The sequence below is a fragment of the Harpia harpyja genome, chromosome Z, assembly GCF_026419915.1.
Source record: "Harpia harpyja isolate bHarHar1 chromosome Z, bHarHar1 primary haplotype, whole genome shotgun sequence".
In the NCBI taxonomy this organism is placed as follows: Eukaryota; Metazoa; Chordata; class Aves; order Accipitriformes; family Accipitridae; genus Harpia; species Harpia harpyja.
In genome coordinates, this window is record NC_068969.1 from 28,526,469 (window position 1) to 28,549,244 (window position 22,776).

At 38.2% G+C, this 22,776-nt stretch overlaps 1 protein-coding gene across 8 annotated transcripts in view; it reads left to right on the top strand.

Moving 5' to 3' along the window:
* The window catches only part of SKIC3 (SKI3 subunit of superkiller complex), a 51,856-nt gene that overhangs the window by 27,469 nt on the left and 1,611 nt on the right, over positions 1 to 22,776 (top strand). For 7 of the 8 annotated variants that reach the window (XM_052776499.1, XM_052776500.1, XM_052776501.1 and 4 more), the window contains 17 exons: positions 1,032 to 1,100; positions 2,063 to 2,137; positions 2,758 to 2,899; positions 4,080 to 4,173; positions 4,759 to 4,836; positions 6,141 to 6,265; positions 7,122 to 7,245; positions 9,472 to 9,690; positions 10,511 to 10,583; positions 11,318 to 11,371; positions 11,483 to 11,594; positions 12,855 to 12,983; positions 13,617 to 13,738; positions 15,582 to 15,740; positions 18,394 to 18,546; positions 20,333 to 20,463; positions 22,167 to 22,290. In XM_052776499.1, coding sequence (XP_052632459.1) covers positions 1,032 to 1,100; positions 2,063 to 2,137; positions 2,758 to 2,899; positions 4,080 to 4,173; positions 4,759 to 4,836; positions 6,141 to 6,265; positions 7,122 to 7,245; positions 9,472 to 9,690; positions 10,511 to 10,583; positions 11,318 to 11,371; positions 11,483 to 11,594; positions 12,855 to 12,983; positions 13,617 to 13,738; positions 15,582 to 15,740; positions 18,394 to 18,546; positions 20,333 to 20,463; positions 22,167 to 22,290 — 1,983 coding nt within the window. Of the gene's footprint in view, positions 1 to 1,031; positions 1,101 to 2,062; positions 2,138 to 2,757; positions 2,900 to 4,079; positions 4,174 to 4,758; positions 4,837 to 6,140; positions 6,266 to 7,121; positions 7,246 to 9,471; positions 9,691 to 10,510; positions 10,584 to 11,317; positions 11,372 to 11,482; positions 11,595 to 12,854; positions 12,984 to 13,616; positions 13,739 to 15,581; positions 15,741 to 18,393; positions 18,547 to 19,195; positions 20,290 to 20,332; positions 20,464 to 22,166; positions 22,291 to 22,776 lie in introns of those variants that run through there. The other variant, XM_052776503.1, reaches the window with a different exon arrangement.

The window sequence follows — 22,776 nt, forward strand, 5'->3', positions numbered from 1 at the left end:
CAAGCAGTGAAGAATGCCCCTCAGATTCAAGAAATGTAGTTCCTTTGAATGAAATAAAATTGGCACCTGTGCCTTACTTGAGGCACACCAATGAATTAAATATTTGTTCTGGAGAGGATAAGTGAACTTCTGAATTCGTGAGGTTGCTTTCCAACCAAATGGATAGAATGAAAAGTATTTGGAAGGACTGAGAAGTAGTTAATCAAACCAATGGACACCAGGTTTGACCAAGAAGTATTTTAATTGTAAGTCACAAACTAAGCTTTGAGTTTGAGTTTCCCATAAGTAGCTACTTTCTGCTCATCAGCATATCGTATGATTTATTGTAATTCTGTGTAACCTTCAGAGTTTCTCTGGAGAAAAATTGGAGTACATCTTAAGTGAAGTCCAGAGTTCTCATGCAAGTAAAACTAAATCCTATCCTATTTGCTGGTCAGAATTACAGAAATTTTGTTTAATTGGAAATGTGATTGTCAGAATTATTTTTAATAAAAATAACTTGGGTACTGCAGACTGCTTACTGCTAAGACTACTAATGCTAAGACTTTGTTCACCTTACACCACTTTGGGGAGGAACTCTAAACATAAGCAATACATCAGGAAAAGATAATGTGTGGGTGGTGATCAGTTTTACCATTTTGAAAATGTGTTTTTTTAACTTTTTGCATGAAGGAAAAGCAAATTTCCAAAACTGGATCATCCAAGAGTCAGATTTTAAAGTAATAGTTGTTCTAAGGGGTAATCTAGCTGCTGAACTGTTTCAGGAAGGAAATATATTTGGAAGGGAGGGGAAGTTTGATCTTGTAAAGATATTTTTTATTTCTTTTTTTTTTTTTTAAATAAGACTAAACTGGTTTATTTCTCTGGGCAATGGATTGTTCTCCATGGCACAGGAGATGTTTTTAGTAGTGACCTGATTTTGTCCATGAAATCTCTTCCAATACTACTGCATGTCAATACCTGTGTATACTCAAAAGTGCTCTGTTACCATGCCAGACAGTACAATAGCACTTCTGTCTTTGATTCTACAGCAAGCTCATGAAGCCTTCAAGGTAGCCCAGTCTCTGGAGCCTTCTTACTTACTGTGTTGGATTGGGCAGGTAAGATGACGAAAAATCGTAATACTGTGCACCAAAACCAGTTGTTAGTCAAAGAGAGGACTTGGACTCCCTCCTAATAATTGGCACTTAAGCATGTTCCTGAAAATTAAATGTTTTAAGTAAAGGGAGCTTCTGCTTGCCCTGAGGGTGGATGGGACCCTTAATTTCCATAGTGGTAATACAATGGAAGCTACATTCATCAAATACCTTTGTATGTTTTTCTGGATGATATTATGAGTTCTGTAAGAAACTAGCTATTAAAAAGACAATCAGTGTTTGTGCTCTGAAGCTTTTTATTGAGGATTGTCAACAAAGCACCATCTTCATAAGGTGCTAGTTATTTCAGCTTCAGCTGTACCTTTAGCTCATTGTATGGCACTGCTTAACTCTCTTCTCAGCCCCCGATTCTAACACCACTGTTAGAAAGAGTTAAGTCTCTAATGTATCTGCAACAAAAGCAGTTCTTAATTCCTGGGAAGTCCCTTCCTCCCCTTGCCACTGAGGGTTGGATATGCTCCCGCTGGTATTTAGGCCATCCGTGAATAGTAGGAATACTTCTATGATTGCCGTAGGTACACATCGTAATCCCATGCTGCTGACCTGCTAATAATATCTAATTGAAACTGGATTCTAGGGAAGAACTAACACCATCACATGTCGAAATTCAACTCCTATCAGATGATGTTATAAGTTGTGCTTATACCCACAAAGTCTTTGTCCTAAGAATGTAAAGTAGCAGCAGCAGACCTTAAGTTTCAAGTACTGATACAGTGGAAACTGCTTGCGCTCCTTTTAATTGTATTCATTTTATTCTTAAAACCAATGTTTCTGGGAGAGTATGAAGAAAAGAAAGTGTCTTCATGTTAAATGCCTAAGGTGTACGTGAAGTAACATGTGCTGAGTTTATGTCAATGTCATAATTTTTAAAGTACCTGACCACAGCAACTCTTGCTTCTCTGTAGGCTCTTATTGCAGAGGCAGTAGGCAGCTATGATACTATAGATCTCTTCAGGCACACAACTGAACTCAGTATGCATGTAAGTATAACAGTTGTATCATCATGAAGTTTCTGCATATCTAATCTCTCTACTTAGGTGATGTAATTTTTTAAAATATAGGCATGTCTTGAATGATGAAATAGTTATGGTCATGTTCCAGATGAGATTGTCTGACTTCCACGTTGTTGTTCCTGGCCTGTGCTGGCACTGAATAGCAGGTAGCTATTTTATTAAATGCTTTAGTCCCAGTGGTCCAAGAAATCAGCTCTGTAAGTCATGAATGTCTTGATGTTCCACAGAATTGGAAAGAGATCAAAGGCATAAATTATAACTATTCCAGGAGACAGCAAGGATATTGCCAGTACCCTGAGTTCTAAGAAAGTGGAGGACTTTACACTCTTTTATAGCTTTTTCATCTCTCATCCCTTCAGTGGTGCAGGAAGTGATATGCTACTGTAAGAATTCTCTTTGCCCAAAGGACAAGTTAGAACTGCGTGGAGTAATTCAGTTTGGTGTTTTCTTCTCCTGCTTAACACTGATGCAGATTTTTAGACATGACTCTGCCTTAAAACACAGAATTGTTACTATAATCTTTATTTCACTGTTGCTTGAGCAGGTTTAATGACTCCTGGTTTGGATTTTTTTGTTTGTTTCTTGAGACCGAGGGAGCAAAAGGCTATGCCCACTGGGTATGTTCAACGCTGCAGGATAAAAGCAACAGAAACACTGAACTATATCGGTACAACATTGTTCAAATGAATGCTATTCCAGCAGCCCAGGTGGTCTTGAACAAATATACAGGTAGGTAGTTTAAATGCCTCACTAACCTGTCAAGCCTAATAGATGTATTCAGAGTGAACAGTTACACCTGTACTAGTTCTGGCAGAGTGATCCGTCCAGGTTGGGAAGAGGCTTTTGAACTGTAAAGTAAGTAACCAAAACAGGGTAAGTGGGCCACTGATTTTTGTTATCACACGAAGATGAAATAGATGTGAGTTCTGCCTGTCTACTCATTCCAGCAGATTTTGTTTCAAAGACTGATCAAAATAAGGAGCAGAGCTTTGTCATGCTTGTCATCAGGTGTTTGCTATCAGACTTCCCTTGGGTGAGTCTGTATGCATAGGTGCAGATAGATGCTAGTTCCTCTGCCCCTGTGCTGTGATGTTTGGCAGAAGCCTGCTGCTGGATGCTGTGTAACTCTATTACCTCAAGCATATGATTGTGTTAACCTTCAGTAGGAGACGGACCATGTTCTTTGGGCATGGCTCCGAGCCAATGTGGCCTCCCTGTGGGGGTAGCCATGTGTATGTCTAGCTGGGAAGGTAGATAGAACAAATGTGGATTTTCTTTAATCTGCATCTATTACTGTAAATAAATGCTTTGATGAGTAATCTGTTGCTGATTTTTGAGAGCTACAAAATAAGGTGCAAGCATTTAAAATGAGGTAGATGTGAGGCTGTGTTTGTCTGTGCAATCCCTGTTCTTAAATGGACTGCAGGAGGGGCCTACATGATCCTTCCTAGTCTGGGAGAAAAGGTTAGAAGTCTGAGATGAGATAACAGCTGACAAATCTGTGCCTTAGCTACTAAAGCATTTCAAAGTTGTAGTATTAAAAATAAAGTGTAAGATTCTACTAGTATTTTACTAGAGTCAATACAAGCTGAATAGTTTCCTATTTCATTACAGAAAAACCAAACCACTGTGGGCTGAAGAACTTAAAATACATTGAGTGCATTAATGCTGTGTCATAAGATTTTAAACATTTTTGAGCTAACCTGATGTCATGTTGTGGGGCTTCGTATCTCTTCTGTATTTGCCTGCTGCCTGTAAAATGATTCCAGTGAGCAACTGACAGAGGCACTTGGCAATTTGTTTTGTATGTATGCATACACTGTAGCATCAATGTACCAATGTTTTTGTAATGCTTTTTCACAGCTCTTTCTGATGATGTTCTCCTATATTGTCAATTCTGATTTTCTAGAAAGAAATCCAAACGATGCATCAGCTTTCACAATGCTTGGTTATTTGAATGAGTATCTGCATCTAAAAAGGCAGGCAACAGATGCCTATGAGAGGTAAACTTACACCCTTGGAAAGTTTCCTGATAGAAGCTCCTTGACCTCTTTTTCCATCCACCAGCTGAAAAACTTAAGGGTTTTTCATTTCCTTTAGTAAACCTTACTTTCTCAATTCAACAGTACATTTCAACTAAGAGTACAGTAAGGAGAGGTGTGGGGATGTTCTTACATCAAAATTAGAAGTGCAGAACACAGAACTGGAGAAGTAAAGGTATTCCAAGGCTTGCGTGTCTTACCAGGACATTTAGCTAATTCACTGTACTGGATTTAAGTGAAATTTGGGGAGTTGGTAAGCTTGGGTTTGGTTTTGGTCTCTACCTCATTCTAATTAATGGAGGTGTTTGGGCTTTGGTTTTGTTTTTTATTTCTCTTTTCTTTTCAAATGGTAGGGGGAGGTGGCAAAGGAAACCATGTTTGGTGAACATGTTTGCTGATGCATTAAAACAGTGAAATAGGCTCTGTGCTTAATTAGCATAGAAAAGCTTCTGCATAAAACATTTGTCCATTCTGCTCTGAGAACTACTGCAAAAATATGCATGTTGTAGTCAGATGGTAATTATTCTTAATTGTGGTTATTTTCAGGGCAGCTTCATTGCTGAAAAACTCTGAGGATACCGAGAAATACAATATAGCAATGCAAAACTATGGCAGGTCACTGTGGTAAGTGTTTGTTGACATACTTTCCCAGCCCCTAACTTCAGCTTTGGATGTAATGAATGCGGTGGTGCAAAACATGGGTGAGGCTGAAAGGTGAAAGGTGGTTGCTAAAAATAATCTATTAAACATCATTCTTAACTGTAGGCAAGCTTGACTGAACTTTGTATGTGCTCCAGAAACGGGTAGTGTATTTAAAAAAAAAAAAATCAAATTGCAAGGAATTGCTATATGTCTTCACAGTTTATAACATACCAGTGATTCTCTTGTCCTTAGCTTGATACTTAAGTGCCTTAACATAGTCTACACAATGTAGCTGTTGTATGGTCTCCAGAATAAATTGGGTTTTTTACAATCTCCACACTTGAGATATGTAGTAGGCTTAGTCTGAATAAAATGGCTGCTTCAAGGTTTATTCAAAATCCCTTCTATCTGCCCTTTGAATTTGTATTGACTTGTACAACCTGAAGCATGTGGGGTTGGGGTGTTGTGTACATGTATGTGGTCATTCTGCTGATGACCCTCTCTGCTGCAGTCCTACTCAAAAGTTCCCTTCACAATTCCCTTCTGGTTCTGAAGGAATGCAGGACATAAGTCTTAACAAATGAAGACTTTCAGACTTCTCTTTGATATGAGATAGCTTGAGCTCTGCTAATTAGATATTTGTCAGCTCTCTAGGGAAACTTTGTATATTCTTAAGTTTCTGTACATGACACTGGAACTTGTAGGCTGTGATAATGTGACAATTCATTCTTTAACTTCAGGGAAGATTTTAGAAGCAACTCTTCAGTTTCCTGTAGTCTCACATACAAGCTGTATGCGTGGTGATTCCTGTGTGCAGCTTACACACGAGTGAAGTTCCAGTAACGAATGACTAGTTCTAATAAACATAGTCCTATATAATTTCTTCCATAGTGGTCCTAGAACAAGACTGCTGTAGCTCTGTCTGTATGTGCACTTGCTTGTCTGCATGCATGCATACTTCGATTTGCTTTTTTCACGTTTCTCCTTTGCTATTTTCTCCTACTCCATTGTGTTAACCATTAAGTGACATCCTTACGTATAGCTGTCATGCAGATGGAGAGGACTTTTTCATTTCAATTATTCTTCATGCAACAGGTAGTTGAAGAGAGTAACTGCTATAATGGAGGGTGGGGAATGTTGCACATTCTTGTCCTTATCTCGCTCTTTCCAGCTGTCTGCTTACAACTGCTGTAGAAAAGAGGATACTGGTCTGCAAAGACAGCTTGTCGGAATCATAGCAGCTGTTGCTACATCTTTCATACCAGTGACTTATTTTGTTTTTACAGTGCCCTTGGTCAGTGTGATAAGGCCATTGAGGTTTATGCATCAATACCCCTAACTGAGTTTGATGGCATTGTAGGGATAGCATTAGCCTACTTCAAGAAAGGACTCTTACAAGAAAGTATCAAAGGTAAGCATGTGCCTAATTCAAAGCATTATCGGACACTTCTCCTAAGATGAATCTTACCAAAATTTGTCTGACCAACCTAGCTGTAGTTCAGTTTATTTCACTCTTTCAGTCCTAATGCATAAGTACAAATTCCACAACTATTTTAATCATTAGGCTGTTCAGCAGGGTGCTAGAACTATTAAAATGTACAAAGGGAAGCTACATTTCTTCAAGTGTTTAATTCTTGTCCATTAAGCTGTTGTGCTTTTAGCTTCCTGTGTTCTCAAATGAAATGGTTTTCCTGGAAATATGAGTTCTGGGGAGGAGACTAATGTGTTGTTGAAAACACTTTAGCTTTAGTGCTAAATGTAAGTGCTGTATTGTTGTGTTCTGTACTGCTAAGATGTGAGACTTCACAAAAAAGTATACTGAACTGTCAGTGTAGAAGTATAAGCACTCGCGAAGGAGCAGCCAGCTCAGCATTTTAAATAACTCTCAGTTTTTAATTGGAGTCATATGTGCTCATCTGAAATACTATTTTATAAATAAACTGTCATGGGAGTATTTAAACTGTGTTCTTTAAGGCATTTTCTGGATATCCCAATATTGCTTTTCAGTTCCGTTTCCACTTGCTACATATTAAACAATTCCCAGGCTCTAAACAGCCCTGTAAATCTGGTGTTTCCTAACATACGGTTACTTCTAGAGTCTTAGTCAACTTTTTTGTCTTCTGCCTATGATTTGAAGTGTGAAAATACAGTAAACCTGAAACCAAAGTGCCCCTGTGTGTGTGTTCTAACATCATGCCTTTCTAGAGGCTTTATAAGCATTGTATTTTTTTCTCCTACTTCAATTCTGTGTCTTCAATTTTTATTAGCATATGAAAAAGCCTTGTCTGTTGCTGAGTCTGAACAAGATAAAGCACATATCCTGACTGCCTTGGCAATAATAGAGTATAAACAGAACAGAGTGCATGCTGCAGAGACACTGCTGTTTAAATGGTGAGTGGAGGGAATAATAATCAATATGTGCTGGTTTATTGTACTGCTGAATCCTCAAATTTACTTTTGGGGGGATCTGAGGTGGATGCAGTGTTCTTTTAAGTTTATTCATGTGATAGACCTGTTTTGTTTTATGGCCTATGTCTTCTTCCATATTCTTAAAGCAGTATGGAGTGGAAGAGTTAGTGGCCTGGGCAGTTTGGATGTCTAATATCCTTGAATGGTAGTTTTAATAGGTTTATCTTTTAAGATAATATTAATCTGTAGTTGTCCTAAGCACTAGGCAATATTTTTGCTCTTTAGCTGTAAGACATCTAGATGACTAATGAAAACAATTTGAGTTTAAGTAGTCAGAAATCTCCAGAACAATTGTGTTCCAACCATCATAGGCAAGGACAATCTTGTACCTTCCCCATGGAAAAAACAGATCTGTATCAGTTGTTCATGAATGTCTTTTTTTTTCAGAGCTGTGGAGACTAAAAGCCCACACATCATTGTTAGTCTCCTGGCAGCTATGGATTAAGAGCTAACATCTCAGCCTCTCAGGATCAACTTTCTGTCAATAGAGAACTGCAGTAGTGGCTGTACAGTCTCCATCTTGCCAGCAGACTCCTGAAGTTACTGAAATAATGAAGGTCCATGACCTAGTACACTCTGAATCCTAAGTAACTGATGATTAACTAGCCAGGAACCTGATATTTCCTACATCCTATTAATCACTGCAGACTTCTATTTTTGTCATATTTTTGTCATCAACAATGAGAGTTTTCTAGATGACATTAGTTGTTTGTGTTTAAAGAAAAAAAAGTAGTAAAGTAACACTATAGTGAATATATCTAGATCTGAATTGGAAGCACAGTGCTGCAAATGTATATGGTGGATTTTAGTAATAAGAACAAAAATGGGTCATTCTAGTCCAATACACAGATATCTTTATTGACTGAAATTCATGCTAGATGACTTAAAGGGCCTGAGTAGGACCTTGAACAAGAAGCCGCCTTTCTTCTTTTCTCATGGCCAGCTTGGCACAGAGATTTTTAGCAGTGAGTGTGTCTTTATAGCTAATATGATAGAATCCCACTTCTTAACTTGTCGAAGGGCAGCGCCTTTGCATCAGATAACATAGTGCTGGCTATTCAAGTTTATGTTTAACAGCAGCTAGGGATTTTTCTTGCTAGGGACTGAAAACAAAACATAGAATAGGAAGTTTACGTTCTTGTCTTTTTTTGAAGGCAAAAATAATCATTAGAAGCTTGATTAGAGCTTATAGTCACCTGGTAAGTGAAAATAAGCAGCACTTCATTCTGTAGTTATGTTTAGGACATTACAGTGAAGTACCTCCAAATTACTGTTGCCATGCACTATTTTATTATTTGCCTCCATTCAGTGTGTATTGCAATTTATTGAATTGCCTTTATTGTAAGAACACCTTCAACTAGTACATCAGTCAAGGTCCTTGATTTTGGTTGGTTGTACTGAGCTCACTGTTTTCACGAGAGTTGAAGATCAGGGGATTAACGTGAGTTCGCCACCTATACTAGAAAAATTTGCTGAAAAAGATCAGTAACTGTATCTAGTAGGTCTCCAATAAAGCTTGGAATACTATTGATGTCAGGTTAAACTGAATGAAGTGAATGGAACAGCGCAACTGATAGTGGTACTAAAACTGATAGATGGTGGAAAGCACGCTCAAAATACCTTACATTGGAACAAATCTTCATGTGAACAGGGTGCAATTTCTCAGAACATCCCTGTTCTCAGAAAGAGCAGTTGTATGCAGCAGGCTTATTTCTGGCTTTTTCCTTCCTGGATTTCTGTTGCAAAGCTGTAAATAGGCACACTACAACTCAGGTTTGATACTAGTTAGGAGTATAAACATCTTCAAGAAAAGAAAATAGTTATCAGTGTTAACACGTTTTCTCTTGCCATTCGTTATATGGCTGTTGCTGAAGGGCAATTAATGTGTCGGAGTCTTGCCAAGTAGTTATATATTGTAAGCTTGAGTGCTGAAATGGCACATAGCTACTGCTGTTTTCCATATCCTGAGACCGCAAGGATACTGATCCAGCTTGATCCACAATCCCAAAGTGAGAGGCTATTAATTCTGTATACCATACATGATACACAGGAGCAAGAGGACTCAGAAGTAACAAGTACTCTAATGTTAATAGTAAATTTAATTTATGCTCCAAAATAGTGTCTCCTTCCCTCCCTCTGATTCAACAGCTCATTAAAGGAACCTAGTATGGAAAGTCTGAAGGCTTTGTGCACACTAGGACTGGTAAAGCAGGATGCTACACTTGCAACAGCAGCCCTAAAAGAATTACTGAAGCATGAAAAAGGGGATGATAGGATTTATGAGAGGTGCCTTATTGCATCTGCTGTTTATGCATTGCAAGGTAGAAATGTGGCGGTCCAGAGAGAAGTCTCCAAAGCAGTACATAGGTATGTATTTTGTCTTTCTTTAGATTGACTCGTAAATATGTTGCTTTGATTACATTGAATAGTACACAAATGTCTGTTCACTTGCAGCATTCTTCTAACAAAAAAAGAAAAAAATTGTTTTTCAAACATGAAGTCCTCACTTAAGGTTGTAGCATCAGCTGACAGAAGCTTGCTTTCTGATTTATGGGATCAAATGGCAGAACTTTCATGGCTTGTTTGGGGTTTTCTGGTTTTGTTTTGGTGGCTTCTTTGGTAGCTAGATCAGTTCACTGTTCTATGAAAGCATTTTTCATCATATGTAGCAGAACCTTGAACCTAGAAAAGTCTCTAGGGCTTTTATTTAACAGCCTCTGAAGCTGTTCATTCCGTTAGCTAAATGTCTGTGTTTAAATGTGTTTTGATTAACCTTAGCATTCTAGAAAGGGGGAACTTTAATCAATGCCTTTAAGCAAAACACACATCATAGTCTCTCCAAGTGTTTTCAGAAATGATTCTTTATGGAAATTGTTTTTCTCCAACTGCAATTAAAATTCCTTGTTCTTCACACTACGAGGACAAGACCTGTAGTCCTAAAGTTTATTTGTTTTCCTCCCATGAATATTGATATCCATATTGTACATTTTATTTCTTTAGCCAGCATTATAACTTCAATATTGTGTTGTTTGTTTTAAATTACTACCCATGTCTATTTTCAACCACACTGGGTTGTTTTCCTAATAGAAAAAGATCCATTTGGGATTTATAGCAACTGCCTACTGAGTCATGGAAGACTAGGTCCATATCTAAACCAGAAAGTCTAGTATCTTTGTTCTTTTCCCAGGAACCCTGATAATCCTGCCCTCTGGTCTCTTCTGTCTCGACTAGTTCCACTGTATGCATCACAAAAGGCAAAAGTAAGTGCATTGCTGTAATACATGTGTGCTGTTTACATCCTGAGTAGTCTGTGGTGTTTAACTAAAAAAAACCCCACCCTTCAGTACATGGACATTCACTAGTTAATGTGAAAGCTTAAGGCTTACGTACACAAGCACATGCAGAGCAATGCACAGGTACATACTGAAGTTATATATGCAATTATTTGCATCTTTCATGGGGTAGCAAGTCTTTATCTTCTTGAAATAAACTTACAGAAAAAATCTGCTAGATTTTTTCCAACAAGAAAAGGCTGTACTAGGTATAATTTTTTTATTTAGTTTTGTACATATGTATGTGTATATATAAATATATATTAGGATTTAATACATTGAATTTGATTAATCTAGTCAGTTTCACTTTTTGCATTAGCCAGTATTTCCTTGCTGCTTTTATGCTTATTATTACCTCTTCTCCAAATAAATACTTTGTCTTAATTTATGACAATTATGTAAACAGAACTAGCACCTGAAAACAAACCTCTTCCTATATGGGGTAAAATTAGAAACACAACATATGGATAAGCTCTAATCCTGAATGTCTCTTCCTAATTCTTTATAAAGAGATCTTGCTCTAGGCAAGGAAAAGATCTCATTGTGCAAACTTTGTATTTCTGATTAACAAAGATAAAAAGACCTCAGCATTGCATTTTGTATAAAATCTCTTAATTAATCAGTCATATAACCAAATCAGTTATTTTTTTTCAATCTTGCAGGGGGGAGCTGTGGCAGGAAACATCGCACATGTACTTGATGTAAACCATGGAAAGGTTTGGCTTTCTTAGAATGCAGACTTTATAATTCCATAAACAATGCTAAAATTAATTTCATCTGATCACTTATATTACAGTGTTAAGTCACTTTTATGTTCTGTTTTATAGGAAGTCCTGCTGAATATTGCAGTTAATCAGTTGGCAGCAGGATGTCATATGTTAGAAGATGAGAAAAACAATCCTCTGAAAAATATTCAGAAGGCAATCCGCCTCTGTCCAGGTTACTCTTGCTCTCAGACACACTAGTGATTTTTTTACCCATCAGAAGCAAAATTACTGTGCTAACAAAAAAATCTACTTTTCTTGGGTTGTTTTCTTGTTTTGGGTTACCTGTGTATGTTTTGGGGAGAATGGTTAGAGTTGAAATTTTAACTGTCATTCCAAGTTTAGACATGGGGAATTAAACCAAACAAGAAGAAAAAAATCGCTGAGTTTCCAGGCTTGTGCTGAAAACACAGGCAATTTGTTAATCCCTCAGCAGGAGAAGAGATAAATATTATTTAGTATATTGGACAAAAAAGAAAAACAAATGTTCCCTCTGGCTTGAGAATTTGGGTTGCAAATGCTCTGTTACAATATGCTGGTTATGAACTATAGGCAACTGTTCTCCTGTTACTAAATGGTGATCTTCATTAAATGTATGAAGTGCAAATCTAGTGGGGTTTTCAAGTGCTAATTTGCACTTGGTAGTGAAATACCAAAACATTGTTTCTTCTGCAGTAATTTTGCTCTGATAATTAGTGTGGCTGCAAGTTAAAAATTTCAATTACTTCCCTACAGGTACATGCAAGACTATGACTGCTGTGGAAAAGCAGTATACTTTACATTTTACATTGTTAGATCTTCAAGCTTTGTTTCATTTTGCTGGCAAAATTCATTATCTTTCAGATGAAAATTTACATGGGTGAAATCTTTAACTGAGCTCTGTCCAGTTCAGGACAGAGACCAACTCTTCCAACTCATAGTTGCTCTTCATGGGGCTACGTCAAGGTAAAGCTGACACTGGAATTTGCTGACGCTAGACGTAGGCACCTATCGCCCTAACTTTCACGCTAGTGGTCAGACAAGACTGAGTCTGTATGACTGAAAGCTGTGGATGGCATCTTGGGATTTTTGCTGCCACTGTTATGCAGCACTAAGTAATAGTCAGGTTTAATCTGTGGAGTCAGAAGTAACTAGCAGCTTCGGTTAGCACACCAGTGGCTATGTGAAAAATGTATTAGCTGGCTTTAGAAACAGCATCTTTGTCTTATAATTTGAAGAATCTTACTAGTTAGAGGCAAATAGTTATCAGCTGCCTTGGACTGGGCTGATGTAAGGGTCTGATTGAATTACTTGCCTTGTTCTTGCTATCTCTTATTTACAGTGTGTGGTTCCACTGATGACTATGTTTTTATGCTTAATCTGGTAAAGACCATTCTAAATGAATTACCAGCATATTTAGAATGGGCACGAGTTGCCTTTATCCATTCTTTTCTAGATAATCCTTCTGCCTGGGCAGTGCTGATGGCAGCGTGTCATGCTGAAAACACCGTTGTCTGTCTAAACAACACTCAGCCGAAGCTAACAGATCTAGAGATGATACTTGTAGCTACAGTTTCAGCCAAAAGTAAGCTATACAAGTTTTCTAATTTAAAAAAATACAATAAAACTGAAATGCTCTAAGCTTGCAATAGTCTTCTGAATTTCAGAAACTTGCAAATAAGCTGAGAATTGCTCAGTAGTTGTTTGAGCTATAACTGTATTTTATCACATAAAAATGCTAAATCCTAATGCACGGCTAGGGTTAATTACTTAATCACAGCTTGCTTTCCCCTGCAAAGCCTCAAATGCTTTTTTATAATAGTACTTCTGAACTCTGATGGCTAAATGGATGGATGAATGTATTAGAGCACAGGAACACTGCTTACCAGGAAAGGCTAAAGTATTCTTGAGTTCTGTAACTTTTCTAGTAGAGTGATAACCTCAGTTTCAGCTTTGTTCAACGTCTGTAGTGTTCTGAAAACTGGAATTAAAATTCCATGTTTGATTGAATGTTCTCAAACCATTAACTCACATGGTGTATTCTTTTTCCCCCTCTTCCTGCTTTTAATTTTACTATCTCTTAATGTTCCTACTAATGAAGGAAGCCATGTCAGGTTAATACTACTAAAAATTCTCCATTACTCTCTAGAGCATGTGACATGGTATGGCACTACAGCATATACAGTAATCCGGTTAAGTGTTTTATCTGTTTTTGCAGCTGGAGAAAATAATCTTCCACGTAATTATATCCAGACTGTTGAAGACTGGTGTCTATGTCAAGCTATTACCAGTCTAGAGGAGACTGGTAAACTCTCAGAAGCTGAAGCTCTTTGTACCAAGGTATATGGCATCATACTGGCAGATTGTGGTAGAATTGTATAGAAATCATGATTTGTGTGCATTTTACAAAATGGTAATCTTTGAATTAGCAACTGTCTGTGCCATCAGAGCTAAAAGATGCGATAGTTGTTGGCATTTTCTCTCCTCCCCAAGGTATTTACTCTGTTTGCCACACCAAAACCGTGTTAATAGTTGGAACAAGCAGTGTATGACATGACAAAGCTAAGCCTGCCCTTCTTGCCTTTATTCATTAACCTAGTATTAAGCAAAACATTACAGAAATTCAAGGCAAGAAGTCCGGGTAGGAGACTTGCAGGGGACTTAAATGTTTTCTGCTCTGTTGTGTTGGTACTCCATTTCAGAGCCACAAGTGGATGCTACAAGTTTAATTGTTAAAAGGAAAAGTCTTCAGGCAACACAGTTGGGGAAAGGGACTGGGGTGCTAACAAGCCTCAAGTGTGTGTTTCATGTGTTCATGAACAGACTTGGCAAAAGATAAGCAAAAAACCAGTTGGACTCAGCAGCACACATCCCTGATTTTAGTTAAGGAAAATGACTATTCCCATGCAAATGTGCTCCTTTCTTATGGCACTTCCGTATTAATAGGGAAGGGAGTTTAAAAAAAAAAATCAAACCCTAAACAAACAGATTAAGTGAACATGCTGGTTTTCTAGGGGGAAGTACTTTCTTGTCTCTTTGTTTACGTAGTGAGGAGGTGTTTTCCTTTTCTGGCCAGGATGTCCACTGACCTGTCATACATTAACAAGGATCAGAGATTTCTAGCCATACAAGGTGGTATCTGGGTATGGGGGAGGTTATGGTGGGTCTTGATTGTTAGTTAAATAGCTTGGAGAGGGGACAGTCAGTGCCTGCAATTTGTGAAGAAACAGGAGTAACACTCTGTGGTACCCCAAGCTCTCATTGACAGTTTTGGACCCCAGGATTCTCAAATAGCGGTATACCTGGGGGTGACAAGTCGGGCACTGCCCTTGTTCCATTTGAGACAGGCACTGTGATGCCACACTTGTTAATGGGGGAAAATTGCAGCAAATACTAGCAACTTCTGTTGGGTTTCAGAAAGTCTCTGCATGTACATGTATTCTTTGCAAAGCAGCAGCTTGTTAAGGACTCACAGGCAACATACTTTTTTTAAAAAAAAAACGGGTGTAAAGTACAAGTGTTGTTTCTTAGAACAGATCCAGTATGAGTTATAACTCTTGGAAGTATTGTGATTTGAACAGGTAAAATAACATGTAATATGACTTGCAGAAGCTTCACCTGTTTCACATCAGAAGGATAAAGCCACATATAGCTAGTTTTCTGTCTTTGGTTTTTTGCGTGAGTTTGTTCCGAAAAATAGTCTATAGGTATCTGCTGTTACCGAACAGGAAGTGTTTAGTAAAGTGCTTCTGTTTCAGTGAGAATAAAAGACCTTAGCTGGGAGAACTGAAATTGCTTGGAACATTCTGAAGGTCACTTTTAGCCACAGGACAGGTTTTTGCCTGAATCAGCCCCAAACTTGTAATGATTTTGAAACCAAAGGAGCACTAGAGGTCTGCCATTTACCTGTCTGTCTTTCAGAAACCTCTAAGGGTAGGACATGTACAAAATTCAGGATAGACTTCAAATGTATTTTGATGACAGAAAAAACCTTATCTATTTTCATGTGTCAATTCCAGGAACACTCCTTTGTGCAGAGTAGGGGGAAAATGCTGTGTTGCAAGCATCCTGAGAATGCTTTCAGTGCTGTTTTCCGTAAAAACCGAAGTGGAAAAATCAAAGTGTCTTCTTATATTTGGAAATTATAATTCTGATATCATGTTAAGCCTTGTTTTCATTTTAGGGTTTAAAAAGCCGCCCTGAGCACCCAGCTCTGTTTTTGCTTTTGAGACAAGTTCAGTGTAAGCAGCTGTTGCAGTCTCACAAAGAACTTCCAGACAACATCCTGGATGAGCTTCGCAAGACAGTCATGACCAGTTCAACTTCAGTTGCAGCCTGGCAAGTAAGTGTGGATCCTCTTGCTGACTTTGGTGTGCCGCTCTCGGCAGAGTATGCACTATAAGTGGGTGAGAGTTCATTTCACTGTTTTGCTTTTATTTGTGCACTGACAGCCAGTGACAGAAGAAACAGCTTATATTCAGTTCATTATAAAGTTGTAACATTATGTTAATTTTCTTCAATAGTTGAAATAATAAGGACTGCAAGGGATATGGAGGCAGGAGGATTAAAAACTTGAGATAAACCCCTGACACCTGTGTCTTTAGGGACCTGTGACTTGACATGAATTCCGAAACAAGTTAAGTATTTCATAACCCATAAGAATAGATGGAAGTAAATGGTTTCCTAATGTAGTAATATACAATTCCTTATTCAGGGTCTGAAAACCTGAATAAGACTCTTTATCCGTAATCTCCTGATGTCAGGTGTCACTGTTCTTCTCAGCAAGTTGAGTCAGCAGGGAAGAGAAATCAGTCCCAGTAACAGGTGCTATAACTCACTTCATATGCTGCTTCCGTGAGACAATCTGAGAAGTCTGTCTCACACATGCCAAGAGATCTTTCTGGTGATGCAGCATATTTATTTATTTATTTCCTAACCATTGCTGTTGCAGTTACTATCTTCCTTTACCAATGTTAGCAGCACATTGTTCAGAAAAATTCCATGAACTTCTAGAGTCCTCTACATAGCTGCAGGATTTATGGTGCTCCCTCTGCCTCTTGAACAAATAAAACCCTGTTTGTGGTAAGATTCGCTAAAGTAGATTTCAGTCTTAGAACATCAGTGCAAGGCTGCTGTAGAGATCATTATCTCACTTGGTATAAGGCTGCAGATCCTCTTCCCTTCTGGAACATATGAGTATCATTTGTGGAAAGGTGCTTTTTTTGACACATTTACTTTGGCTTGTGAGACTTCAGCTTTCAGAACTGCAGAACTCATTCAGATTGGATTTGCAAAATATGGGGGCATGCAAGATGTGATTTTATCCTCTATTTTAGTAATATATTTTGAAAATTGAATTAGGGCTTATATACATTCTTCAAGCATCCCTTGCATAGCCAAGTATCATCTTGCTTACAAGCAGGGAGAAGTGAAGTGAAAGTCTATGTAGTTTTGCAGGGGGAAAGGGTTCTTTTGGTTTTTTTTTTTAAATCCAGGCTACAGGTAAGATACCTCTGAGGAAGATCTTTTCAGTCTTCAATTAAAGAAGATATTTCTTAGGGCTTGGATGGCATTCTGAAAAGGCCTGGCTGCTACATCTGTTCTGAATGGCTAGATCTATGCTTTTATGTTTTCTGGCTCTAGATTTCCTAAGAGTTTGATAAATGTTTTGTCTTACTCAGAAGTATCCATCGTGATGCCTTACAGTTTTACTAAGTTAGAGGGGCCATTAACTTTACTTTTTGCTTAAGTTTTTGGCTTTTGTCTAAATGGTTGTTTTGCAAGATTTAGGAGTGCTGCTGAACTACTGATCTGATGGTTGTTCTAATTGTTGTGCTGTGGCTTACCAGGAAAATAGAAAAAAGCTGATCTAGCAGAGCTGCCATTGTGCCTTTGCATGAGGGTTCTCTTGTCCTCACATCTTGAGTGCTAGGTATCTTCAGCTGCAAAGAGCTGAGGCCAAGGAACTCTCTTTTTTTACTGCACAGGAATGTATTTTCTACTTTACAAAGCAGTCCTGCAGCTTGATGTCAAGGATGCACAATCTCATTAGTGCTAATAAATACTTTCTAGTGTGTCTCTTCTTAACGATAAATAACTTTGATGCATCAGAATGGGTTAGGAATTTTGCCCCTTCTAACACCAGGCAGTCTTTAGCTAACAAAAGTCTAAGGACCTTTGCTTAAAAGCAAGGGAAAGAAGTGCTTCATTCGCTTGGTGATCCAGCAAAGAATATTTCTAAATGTGGCTTATGCATCTTGATGCATATCATGTACATGTGAGGGATTTAGAAACCTGTGGCTGCGTCTGCTTCAAAAAATGTGACATGACTACAGATTTAAAGAGGGAGGAGTTAGAATTCTTTTCCTTCTTCTCGTGAGCAAATCCAGGACATCTTGTGCTGGCAGAGCAGGCAGCAGGAGCATGAAACTCTGTACAGATCCCAGTGTCTACTTCCTACCCTATCTAGCTCCTCCAGCATGACCCTGCTATGTCAGAAACTGTGTAGCCCAACCCTTCATCTGAGTTGAGTCTTACATTGTAATGTCTTTCATGTTCCTGGCATTACTCAGATGGGCTGGAAAAACCTTTGTTCCACAGGAAAAATGACCTTTTCATCTCTACAGAACTTTTAGAGACAAATGAGGCACTACACAGTGTTCTAGTCTGAAGGATGACTTTCACAAAGACAGACATGTTATTTGTTCACGTGTGAGCAATCTCCATATTAAAACAACTGTCAAACAGTTGTCCATGGGTGGTCAAGGGAGCTCCAAAATAAGTTACTGTAGTGAGGTGTACTGCCAGCTCTGCAGCAGACTACGTTTTCCTGCAGGGCAGTACACAGTATTTTGTTGGAATGAGGGCTGGGTGGGTGATGGTGTTTTAGCTCATAGTGTGCTGTGGTACTCTCATAAATTGAACTAAATGATATTACCTAATGGATGCGTGTTTTGGTGGCTCCATAACTGATTTTGTTTGATGTTTATTTTCAGTGGCTGGCAAAAGTGTATCAGTCTCAAAGAATGATGGTTGGAGCAGAGATGTGTTACAGAAAGAGCCTGCAGTTGGCATCACAGCAGGGCAGCTGGAATGGGAAGTTATCCAGTCTGCTCAGGCTAGCTATGCTCGCACTGGAAATCTGCATGGTAGGATCATCAAAATTACGTAACTGCATGATTTAACAGGAGTTCATGGGATGTAGGGCTTCTGCAGTCTTTAAATGAAGGCCCTGTTTAAATGACTGCATTTAAAACAACTAGAGAATACAATGAGACTGCAAGGGACAGGGGACTGTTTTTAGAATGTCTCTGTAAGAGAGGTTGCTGTGAAATAATCACATAGAACCACTGTGTACATACAGAGACTAACTTGTTCAATAAGGCTTATTTCTCTAATAACAGATTCAGTTTGATAATCCAAATTGACGTACCTTTCAAGTCTCTGTCCTCTTGTTCAGACAACTGCCTTAATAAACATTTTTACTGCACTGGTGCCTGGAGACTTCAGTCAAGTTTCAAGTAACTTTATGCTGTATGGCCATTTCTAGATATGGTGCCTTGCCTTGAAGTATAAAGACAATCTAAGGCAAGTGTACCTTGTGGTATAAAGAAAATTATTCTACTCCTTGCACCGAGGGGCCAGGTGAACATAACTCAAATTCTTGGCAAGTGTCTCTTCTCTTTAAGCATTGTCGCTCTAGAAACTTGAAGTGCACTACCAGACTTCTTTAAAGCCTGGTGTAAATGGTAGATACTGCTCCGATCTTGGCTAATGCTTTTTCATGTATTTTAACAGATGATCAAGCTAACAGCCATAATCAAAATCAGTCAAAGGAACCCATATATCCTGAGTGCTTATTTAAGAAAAGGCAATCAGTTTTACCAAGGATAAAGCTGCAAAGCTGTTGCTCCTGGTGGGAAAAGAGAATCCGCCTCAGTGTAGTCAAGTTTCTTTCTCACAAGCCATATGTTTCAAAAGGCAGAATTTGTCAAGTGACAGGATTTTTCCTCCCATGATTCTTCTGTCCGTTTTCTAGTGGTCTGCTCCCTGTTTCCTATAGCTCCTAAATATCTCCACAGGTTTCAAGGTACCCTCTACCTTAATTAATACTACTTCTTCAAATGCTGGCCTGAATTGCCTGAGAATGTACAAGACTTTGTTTAAAAAATGTAATTAGTATGAATTTGATTATCTCATCTCTACTTTTTGCATGAGCAGAGCAGCTGATCAGTGGATTTCTGTCCAGCCTCTCTAATCTGCACTGGCTTAATGAAATGTGCAAAAGCCTGGTGAAAACCTTGCTCAGATCCAAGAAAGCTCTGCGTTTGAAAATTGCTTGTCTCCCAATTATCTGTCTAAATGAAAATTTGGGCACCCCTTCAAGTACAGTAATTTTGGAGACAATGGGGATAATAAGACTTTCCTTAAGCCAAAAGATATAGGGATTTGTTCAGTAGTTGCTCTATTAGGTAATTACCATCTTGGAGTTGGTTTTTATTTCTGGGCATAAATTCTATGTTCTAGAATAGTATTGTACATGGGATGAAAATTTACAAGCTGAAGAGCAAACAAAGGTTTGTGATTAAAACATTACTAAAACATGTATGGAAAAAGTAAAAAGATTCTTTGCATAAATGAGCAAGTGGAATGCTGGCAAGGCTGGTCCTAGAATATTTAATGTGACTTCTCCAGGCTCTCCTAACCACTGTTTGTGTTTTTTTCTAAAGAAATCTCTTTCTAACCTGCCAAATACTTTGTGTAACTCAGAACAGCCTGAATTGAACCTGCTCTCTAGAGAGCTGCAAACAAAAACTGATTTACACTACACACTAAAATAAAGACCTTTCTTTTTTCTCTTTGTTATTTCTTTGTTTTTTCTTCTTTTATTACTTTTTTTCCTTTTTTTCTTTTTTTTTTCCCCTTTTATCATAGGCTAATGTCTCAAATGAGCACTGGCCATCCTTGGTTCAGGAGGCAACAACTGAAGCTTTGAAACTTTCATCTTGCCCCCTGGCAGCTCTCCTACAAGCACTGCTACAGTATAATCGCAAAATGGGAGCAAGGTATGCATGTTCTGTTAAGTTTAAATGGAACACACTGTCCAAAAGTTCAAGTGGTCATTATCCCCAGCTCTAGCTGCAGTAACTAAAAGAAAATTGAAAACAGGAATTAATTCTTGAAGTAGTATGGCAGTTGTAAGGGGCAGGGGAGGATGGTTAGTAGTGTGGGGAGCAGGAAGCAGCAGAATCTTCCTCCTTTTCTTCAAAAAAACTATATGACCTTCATACCAAGAGAAAAACAGCTGTAAGACAACTTTTATTTTAACAGCATGTTACCTAAATAAATTAATCAGGAAGACTATACATTCTCAAATCTCTTGTTAAATAGCAATTAATGTTAAATAGTGGAAATGGATATCTCTACCCTGTCTACTGCTGGGATTCATTTTGATCCTAAATTGGGCTCACAGTTAAAGTTCATGTTCATTCCTGAACAACCAGGTGCTCGTTGTGACTTTTTGAGTAAGGGAAGGAAGATTTGCGGGTGGGGGGCTTGGAAGCCTCCTACTTTGTGAGTTTGGTTATTAAGTCCAGTTTGTCTTTTACAGTATTTTTGCTTAAGCTATGGAAAATTGGAATATTCCTGATGTTTTTTTCAATAATTTCACCTGGTTTTATAGATAGTTCTAACAAACTGTCTTACTTTCTCTGTGGGCTTTTAAGAAGGTGACAGGCAGCCTAATGTGATTGTGATGGTTGTCGATTATAACAAAGTTGGGCTGAAAACTTATTTAATCAATTAAAATTGGTCTTACTACAATTTCAGATATTAACTTACATGAACAGCAAGATATATCACAAGATCTAATTGATCTGCCTAGGTGTTTCAAAATCCTAAAACAATAAATTAATCTTATGTACAAATAGCAAACAAAAACCAGGTGGCACCTCTTAACAGCCTGTTAAATCACCATGTACTAGAAAATCACATTGGTTATAAAGGACAGAATTCTTGAAAAAAGAGCCAAAGCTGATGGAGCACCAGTGAATGAATATGACATCCCTAAACTTGATTGCCAGTTTTTACCAGATTTCTAATGACACGGTGAATTTGAAAATGTCTTGGTTAGGTACAAACTGGCGGTGTTGGAAGGCAGTATCAGCCAAATAGAATTTTAGACTTTGTGTAGTACTCTGTTCCAATTTCCTTCTCTTCTGCAATGTCATATCTTGTCTCTGTGTTTGCAGGAACTGCAGTACCTTTTGTGAGTGCCTGGATTAGATATATTTGTGTATAATATTAAATTCTGTTGGGATTATTAAGATTTACTGTAGTACCTGCTTCTCTGAGGTGCACTGTCTTCCAGAAGATTTATTTCATGGCTCTTAAACAGGAGAATACCTGCTGTACTTGTTCAGCAGATCACATACTGAAATCAGAGATCATGATGTTTATCACGTTATTGTAACAGTCATAAAATCTGCTATGTCAATCTAATTTGGGTTACTTGCTAGTTAAAGCACTAACTTGAGTGTAGTATATTAAGCATAACAATGGTGGCAGTGTTCCTTAGCATTTTAGATGCAACTATACAGGAAACAAAAGAATGTACAACTCTGCTCCGTCAGTGCCTTGGGTGATATGGAAATAAGGACCTTTCCTTATGTTACTTCTTGTCATTGTTGCTTGATCTGGGATACTGGTATGTGACATGCAACCTAGTCAGTTGCACTTGGTTTGGATTATGTTTTGGTTGTGCTTCTAGGGAGACTCGTCGAATGTTGGAAAGAGTGGTTTATCAACCAGGGAATCCAGAAACCATAGTTTCAGTGGCACGCTGGTACCTCCTGCAACATCTGTATGCCAAAGACGATTATGAATTAATAGATGTAAGTCAGTCCATTTTATACAGAAATTCAATCTATTTATGTTGAATATTGTGCTTGCAACTTGGAAGTGGGGTAGAGGGAGGCTAGGGAGGTGCTGGCTTGCCTGCTCTAAAGGTTGCAATGCTTAAGGATTCTATACTGACAAAACGCACCTCAATTTTCAAAATTGCATCCAGTTTGTTTCAAAGTATTCCATTCGTCCATGTAATACTAATGAAAAACAAACAGTAAAATCTCTCTCTAATCCAAACTGGCAAGAATTCTACTGGTGACTCTTCAGTAGACACAAAGACCATTTTATCAGAATTTTACCAGAATATATTCATGCACTGAAAATGTTAGTTCCCGCTAGCCTGGCTGGAACAGTGTGGTGTCCTTAACCCAAAAGATCTGAACAATAGAGTGCTGTACTTTTCTGTACTTAAGATTTTTATTATGTCTGTAATGGTACATTATTTTCAGTACATATTAAATGTTACATTAGTT